The 8,602-nt window shown below is 43.4% G+C and overlaps 1 protein-coding gene across 1 annotated transcript in view; it reads right to left on the bottom strand.

Annotated features, from left to right (window-relative positions):
- Positions 1 to 3,491: 3,491 nt before the first annotated feature.
- Positions 3,492 to 8,602, bottom strand: part of LOC103255846 (guanylate cyclase 2G-like) — a 44,214-nt gene continuing 39,103 nt past the window's right edge. The window contains 4 exon segments of the mRNA XM_021710336.1: positions 3,492 to 3,596; positions 5,135 to 5,226; positions 6,695 to 6,793; positions 7,568 to 7,741. Coding sequence (XP_021566011.1) covers positions 3,492 to 3,596; positions 5,135 to 5,226; positions 6,695 to 6,793; positions 7,568 to 7,741 — 470 coding nt within the window.

Below are 8,602 nucleotides of genomic sequence, written 5' to 3' on the forward strand. Positions count from 1 at the left end.
GTATGGTGATAGGTAGGGGTCCTGTTTCAATTTTCTGCATGTGGTCAGCCAGTTTTCCCAGCACCATTTACTGAATAGGTTCTCCTCTCCCCAGTGATTGTTGTTGGAGGCTTTATCAAAGATGAGTTGGTTGAGAAATTGAGGCTTTGCTTCCAGAATCTCTATCCTGTTCCATTGGTCTATATTCCTGTTCTTGTACCAATACCAGGCTGTTTTGATTATTGTAGCCTTATAGTGAAGTTTGAAGTCTGAAGGTGTGATACCTCTTGCTTTGTTTCTTTCGCTAAGAATTGTTTTGGCTATTTGTGGTCGTCTATGTTTCCATATGAATTTCTGTATTGTCACTTCCAGGTCTGAGAAGAATGATGTTGGTAATTTAATGGGTATTGCCTTAAATCTGTAAATTGCCTTTGGTAGGATGGACATTTTAACAATGTTGATTCTACTTTCTCACCAAAAAAAGAAAAAGAAAAAACACTACATATAGCTTTAGGAAACTGCTCTTATAAAAATTTCTGGTTATGCTCCCTAAAGAATTTTTTTTTCTCTCTCTCTCTCCCCCTATACATATGTGTGTGTGTGTTTGCATATGCATGCATATATATGTATGCATATATGGGTTTGCATATGTGTATACATATGTACACATATATGTCCATATGGATGTCTGTGTATGCACATGTGTATATGTATGAGAAGGACACAAAAAAACCAGAATCTATTTATAAAAAATTTAGAATATATTCTCACAGGTTTCAACTTCAGTCACCTTCAAAGTACTCTCCATTTGATGCAATACACCTATTGAGAAGCTTTTTCCATTGTTCAAAACAGTTCTTTAACTTGTTAATTTTGATGCTTTTTAGTGCGTCTGTCATTTTTTGTTTCACCTCTTCCACATTGGTAGAACGTTTCCCTCTGAGGACTTTTTTCTCCAAGGAAACAAACAAAAAAAAGTCACTCGGAGCGAGAAGGAAACAAATAAAAAAGTCACTCGGAATGTGATCAGGTGAATAAGGAGGGTGGAGCACAAGGCTCATGCTGTTTTTGGTTAAAAACTGCTGAACACTCAGTGTGGTGTGGGCAGGTGTGCTCATGAATCACTCATCATGAAACGGGCAGATGCATTGAAAGAATCTCAAAAAAAATTTTCACTGAAGCCAACTGTAGCCTCTCACAACAATGCTAGCTGGTACACTGATGCTGATGAGTTCCTAGAACACTTACCTAGTGGGAGAAGCCTGTACTGCAAGGGACTTGCCTTCCAAAAACTAGTTCCAATTTTGGGGGGAGTCCTCTGTCATATGTTTGTGCATATATATGTGTGCCTGGATGGCAAATGTTTATGTTATAATGTTCAATGAAAAAGGCAGAAGGGGGCAGCCCCCTCGGGTTCCCTCCCACTCTGGGAGTTTTTCTGCCCTCTCAATAAACTCTGCTTTCTCAAAAAAAAAAAAAGAAAGAAAAATGAAAAAGGTAGAAGTAATTATATGAACATAACTTATGGGTTAGGGCTGAAAGGAAACAGACACACATTCACTTATTACAAATACAAAAATAATATAATAATAGACATTTACCTTATCTAACTTCATTCCTTCATCTGTGTATCATTTTCTAATGACCTTCTAATGCAACAACACTGGATGGCTTAGTTACCTCCACAATTGTGTACGTAGCTCTAGTAATTCTTAATATTGCATCACTGCTATTAAGCCTCCTTCTCCTTAACTAGACTATAAGCTGAAGGTCAAGGACAGTTTCATATCCTCTTATGCCCCCCACTGTGGTAGCTGGCACAGAGCAAGTGCTTCACAAATGTTCCTTGAATTAATGAAATATTAGGATGGATGGATGATGGATGGATGGATGGATGGATGGATGGATGGATGGATGGATGGATGTTGACTGGTCCAGTTCTCTAAGAGGCCTTATAGCAGAGATGGCCTCAGTTCCTTTCGTGGACCAAAGTGTTTGGGATCCAGAAGCCATGGTCTCAAACAAGGGAAGAAGTTATGGGGCATATGGAGATAAATGTTGGCCCACTATCTCCATGTTGAAGTAGCAAGGGAAAGCTCCCTCGTCCCCTCACATAAATGCCTTCTTACTTCCCTTCTTCTAGGTATCAGTCTAAAGCCCTCAGTGCTTAATACTGAAGGCCTTTGGGGAGGAGCAGAGCATACAACAATGAAAACAGAATTATAGTATAGAAAACAACCAGTGAAGGCTGTAGAATTCTGTCATCCACCTCTGGGCAGAAGCAAAATACTGCCGATGGAAATGCTTAGGTGTTCAATGAAGACTGAATTATTTGCGAAGTGAAAGTGGTTTTGTGTCCCTCTTCCTAAAAAATGGTAAGAATTCCACCAAACCTTTTATAGAATTTGATACCAAAGGCCCAAAAAGTAGTTTAATGCCCAAAATTATTTCCACAAACGCAGTTCAGAGGCCCAGCAAGGAAGAAAATAGTCCTGATCTCACTGTTTCCCACTCCCGCCATCATGGGAAGTTCAACAGGAGAAGGTCTCAAACACAATATTTCATTCAAATTGCTCTGCCATACTCTGGAGCAACCATATGAGAGATATCTGGATGAAGGAGTTGCAAGAGACAAAGAAAGAAGGACTATAAATGAATTAGTGGTTCAGTAAATCTGTCAAAAGAACCACTCAATAAAATGACATGGAATTCTGTTCTTTGTATAGAAAGGAAAACATCATAGCAAGAATAGATAGGCTCATCTTTGTCTGCTGGAATTTTTTTTTATTAAACTCTTCATAAATGAATGGAAAGTTCCAACTAAAACGTAAGCCTTCACTGCAGGAATGTTTGCACAGTAGATAAAAAAGGAATGAAGCAATACATTGAGAACAGGACATTATGCATTTGGAAGCTGCAGTGCTCACAGGAATTCAGGGCTCAGAACCAGGCCCTCCAATGACTGCAGTAGTCCTGTGTACTTGAAATAGCCTCAGCCCTGCTCGTGCTGCTGTAGAACTCTTTTCTCCCTGCACACAATTCCTAAGATGCCTTCCGATGTGGGCTCCTATCATCCTTGCAACCTGAAGAGCTGATAAGGAAAATAAGCACCAACAGTTAGCAGCTACCTTGCAAGGAAAGGCAGCCTTTGGCTCAGGCTCCATTCTCCCTGCTTTCCTCTCTCCCAGAATGAAATTAGGTTCTCTGCAAACTCATGAGTTAATAGGCTGGAAATATCTGGCAGCCACAGCAGTTACACAGGGCCAACCCAGGCCCCCCAGGAAATGAGTTCACCATCTTCACTTCCTCCAAGTTCACATCTGCGGGAGGCCACAGACTGGGAGCAAACACTGGGGCAGGAAGAGGAGGCCGGCTAGATAGCTCCCCCTAGTGGGATATTGGCTCAATACCCCAAACTACACCTCTTCACCAGGATATTTAATGACTCCAAAAGAAGGGTGTCCACGGACTTTCATGGGACTCTACAAATATCTTGAAAGAAAATACTCACCTCACATGATCTCTGGGACCTTAGCTTCTTCCTCAGTAAATTCAGGGAGTGGAAGAGTGAAGCCCTCTTTGCTTTTCAACCAGAAAGTTGTTTGTTCTCCTTTGCCCTGTGGAAAGGAAAGGAATGCCTTGGGGAATCACTGGGGATTGGGAAGATTGCTTGTGAAGCATGGCCTCTGACAGATGTGTCAGGTTTGCTTTGCTTGCTAGGACAGCAAGAGTTGCCTCCATGAGGAAAAGGCCTCCTTACAGCCAAATCTTGATGACTTTCCTGAGCTTTGCTGATAAGCCTGGATAGACAGCAATGGCCCAGGAAGTAAGGGCTTGTGGAGACTAAAGCTTGTTGCAAAGACAGTATTTTCTTTTTTTTTTTTTTTTTGAGTTGGAGTCTCACTCGGTCACCCAGACTGGAGTGAAGTGGCCTCTCCCGGCCACCACAGCCTTGCCTGCTGGGCTCCGGCGATCCTTCCGTCTCAGCCTTCCGAGTAGCCAGAATTACAGGCATGCGCTACCACGCCCGGCTGATTTTTTGATTTATTGTAGAGATGAGGTCTCCCTGCCCAGGCGGGTCTCGAACCTGCGGGCTCAGGCAATCCACTCACCTCAGCCTCCCAAAGGCGCGGGATTACAGGCTGAGCCACCGAGCCCAGCTTAAAGACAGTATTTTCAAAACAATGGTAAAATCTACTGAAGTCTTGGTATGAGATGGGAACCAGGTAAAGCACCTCACATACATCCACATTTATTCTTCACATCCACCCTTCAAGGGCAGTATTATACCATTCCCATTTTGCAAATGACAAAGCTAAGTCCCCAAATTAGACAGCTAGTAAGTAGCAGGATAGGACTTCAAGCTAGGTCTACACTGCCGCCTTCTGGAAAAGTCTTCCTCTTACCTGAAATCAGTTGACTGAATAGAGTATGCCAGGGCCGGTTTCTGTAAACTGGGGAGTTTATGCCATTCCCTTCCTTTCACCTCTTTTTCTGGACCCCCACCCAAACACCCATTGCCATAGTAACCATAGACCACACCCACTGCAAACATCTTCATCATTCCTGAGAACATCTCAGGAAGAATATTTGCTCCCCACTCCCCGCCCCAGAAAAGGACAATCCAAAGGGAAAGATGAGGATGTATCATGGCACAATTCAGTGACAGACTGAGGCCAGGATGAAGAAAAAGGGAAGGGAGTTTTTAACATATAGAGATGAGGTCCTAGTACCTCCAAGGCCAAACCAATGGACTTTGTCTTTTCTGCCGGGGTGCTTTAGACTCAGGCGAAGGGACATGGAGGACAAGGGGGCATTATAATTCCTGGTCTTGTATTTGCTGCTGCTTTGTGTGAGATGCAAGATATTCAAGAGGAAACCAGGGGGTCATTTGTACAGAAAGAAAGAAGGTATCCCAAAGGGGTTGGTCTAGGTGGGAGCTAAGGTATTCCCTGTCAGAGTTCATGTTTGACCATTTGTCGGAACTGCATGGTCCTCTCTGAAGGAGGAAGACTTGGCAGTCATAAGAGCCTCCAGAGAGATCTTAGAGGTCTCCATGCATCACTCATGGAGACTCATTCATCTCTCCAAGTTCCCTGATATTTCTTTCAGAAATCAAAATGGGGCAGATGTGGCACAGTTGGCTTGGTCTTACCTTGACTGGAATGGTGCCTCTCTTCTGCAAATCATACCCGCCCAACGCCAGCAGGACTCCTGCAGTGCTCTGAGAGACCTGGATCCAGAGAGCTGCCATAAACCAGTCATTGCCTTGTTATCAAGTTGGCAGTGAAGTGTCAGTGGAGTGGGGGCTGCTTCAGAAAGGGAACCTACACTGCTCAAATTCTCTAATCACCAGGACTTCTCATTAAGCAAATCCCAGACGACCTCTCTGAAATCTGGGACACTTAGGCTGGAACCCCCAACCATCGTGGCATTGCTCAGACACTGCTGAGTGCTACTCAAACCTTAGGATGTTCAGTCTAGACACAGAAGGCAAAACCGATTCAGTATGCAATTTGGTGATCCCCATGGACAAGAGGTTCATCGGGCTCCTCAGGCTAGGACATTTTACTGAAATGTTGTCTGAAACCAGAAACTAGAATCAGGCTTAGAGCCTACATAAGCCATTCCAACTTCAAGTTTTATTCTGAAAACTTTTACTTACAAACCAAGGGAGAAGTTAAAAATCTGTGTTTGAGACTTGGTTAACTTAGGCAATGAAGTCATCAGAGGGGAAAATGGTGTGTGCGCTTTTATACGCTATGGGGAATTTACAGATTCAAAATAACATTAACCTAAACTCATTGCAACTTAAATCACAGAGTAATTCTTTTTTACATGTCTTGACTGATAAGTAGTATACATTTATCTACCAATGGTCAATGCAATAAAATTACCATAAAGAAAAGAATGTAGCCGGGCTCGGTGGCTCAGCCTGTAATCCCGTGCCTTTGGGAGACTGAGGTGAGTGGATTGCCTGAGCCCATGGGTTCGAGACCTACCTGGGCTCATCTCTACAATAAATCAAAAAATCAGCCGGGTGTGGTAGCGTATGCCTGTAATTCCGGCTACTTGGAAGGCTGAGGCGGAAGGATCACCGGAGCCCAGCAGGTTGAGGCTGCGGTGGCCGGGAGCGGCCACTGCACTCCAGTCTGGGCAACAGAGTGAGACTCCAACTCAAAAAAAAAAAAGAAAAAAGAAAAGAATGTGATGTTCCCTGGAGTTTCTGGCCATAGATTTCTTCTGTACCACCAAAAACATACTCTGCATCAGAAATGAGCAAATTAATACCACGCATGGACCAAATCCGGCCCACTACTTTTGTTTGCAAAGAAAGCTTTATTGGAACATGGCCACTCCCATTCATTTACATATCGTCTATGGGGACTTTTGTCTGACCCTGTACAGAAAAAGTTTTCAGACCCCGGCTTTTCATTTAAATGGTTTTATTGCATGTGTGTGTGACTGTCTAGAATGGAAAGTCTTGGAAAAAGTAGGCCATGTATATTTACATAGCTCCAATGAGAGAAGAGTGCAAAACCCTGTCTACAAAATTTGCGATCAGTATTGCCAGAAGTGGATAACGACCTCATCCTCCAGATGGAAAACAGTAGACGAAATGCAAATGAGTCTTCTAAAAATACCCCCTGGTTAATGGTAGGGCACTAGAGGGACGGTGATATTGTGATTACAAAGTGCTGGCAATGATACCCACGCAAACTGCTGCTTTCCATTCTTGATGCCATGTTCACAGTGTCTCCAAACAGACAGTATCTGGGCATGGTGGCTCCCACCACACCAGCCACCACAGGACCTAAGAAATGAAGAACCAAAGGACATAACTAGTCTGTATTTCCCAAGGCTGGACTTCACGATGTCTATCAAGCTAGCAAATGCAATTCGACAAATGTCTATTAAACGACTACCCTCTTGGGGTAAATCTTGACTATAGGTCTTAGGGTTTATGAAGAGACAACCTGCAGAACGCTCAAGTTTCTGGTGGAAAGCAACATCATCAGTGAATGGCCACATTCTTCATGAACCAGAATCGTCAACAAAGCCAACAGCCGCACCAACATGGGAGACATTAATTCTGACTGGGGATCAGGTTTTATTTTAGTTAAGTCGTGAAGGATAGATAGGAGCATGACCAGCTACATAATTTGAGAGAACAGGTACAAAATGAAAATATAGGACCTTTTGTTCAGAGAGCATTACGAATTCCAAGACAGTGACAGAAAAGCATTAAACCAAGTGTGGGCCACTTCTACACAGGTTACAAGCCCATGAGTTAACAAACACATCAAAGGGCATTTGATGCAGAGGCGTGAAAGAAAGCCAGCCCCATATAATATTCTTGGTTTTTGGTCTTCTCCCTATTTTTGGTTTAACACCTTGGAGTCTTGCATGTCCTTGTTGTTACCATGCAACCCAGTTAACTGAAAATATGCATGCAGAGACCATTTAATCTTCTGATGTTACCATTCAATGTCTGGGTTCCTGAAAGCCTTAGACGTAGGAGTCGAACCCAGAACTACCTGCTGCCATAGCTGAACCACAAGTCCACCTGCCCATCAGCTCTGTTTACCTGTGTGGAGGCCAGTCCAGAGCTTGAGCTTCTCCTCAGGCATGTGCCCAATCTGGAAGTGGACAGTGGCACTGAGGAAGTACAGGGACATGGTGGCAATCTCGTCCACATGCTGGTTTCCATTGTGGATGGGAAATCCACTAGCCACCATGTATGCATCTCCAGTGGTTTCAGACTGAAAATAAAGCAACAAAGTGACCTTCGTTTTCCAGGAGGGAAGCTGAGCGTGGGGGTGGGATCAGAGACTAAGGCCTTTCGTTGGTCCCCAGCCTTGAGGCCCCATGCTTTGAAACATCACACTCCCTGACTTCCATCTCATGCACATCCCAGCATTTCTTCAAGTTCTTGCCCTTGTACTCAGTCTACCGCAAAACTCTCCCTCCATGAGCCCTCCTCCCCACCGTCACTGCTTCCTACTCCAAAATCCCATAGCGGCAGTGATTCTGTTTCCCCAGCCCAAGTTCAGAACCAGTTCGACAGGCAGCTGTGTACTGATGGGGTAAGTCTTTCAAAACTCATCTCACACAAGGGCCCTTCCATACATTTATACATATGTATGCAGTAAACATTATACAAATGTATTCCTGCATACATATACATAAATATATGTAAATCTGCCTGCTCTGTCCTCTTCTCCCCCGATCCTGCTAATAAAATCAACTTTCAGATCTGTCATTCACAATAGAGAAATAAGTGACAAGTAGAAACTTAAAGTTTCAGCCCTTTCTAGATACATTTGCATTCTAGCAGAATCCAAAGATGATGTGGAAAGGTAGGATTTCAGGCATTAGCCAGGCAGTAAAACTCCTCTGTCCTGGTGACCCCAAAATTATATTAAGTCAACGAGTCGACAAATCTAACCTGCTCCTGGGTTACCCTCCTCACCATGAGACCATCCTTTAGTAATATAACCTAGTTTTAGTATTAGTTGAAGTAAAACATAACAGAGAAGGTAACTCTACGAAAAAATTCCGAAGGAGACCCTCCAGGTTCTGGTTTGTTGGCTGTATGTGATCTCTTTTTTTTTTTTTTTTT

This window comes from Carlito syrichta, unplaced genomic scaffold, assembly GCF_000164805.1.
Source record: "Carlito syrichta isolate Samal-C Ts95f unplaced genomic scaffold, Tarsius_syrichta-2.0.1 Scaffold288451, whole genome shotgun sequence".
Classification (NCBI taxonomy): domain Eukaryota; kingdom Metazoa; phylum Chordata; class Mammalia; order Primates; family Tarsiidae; genus Carlito; species Carlito syrichta.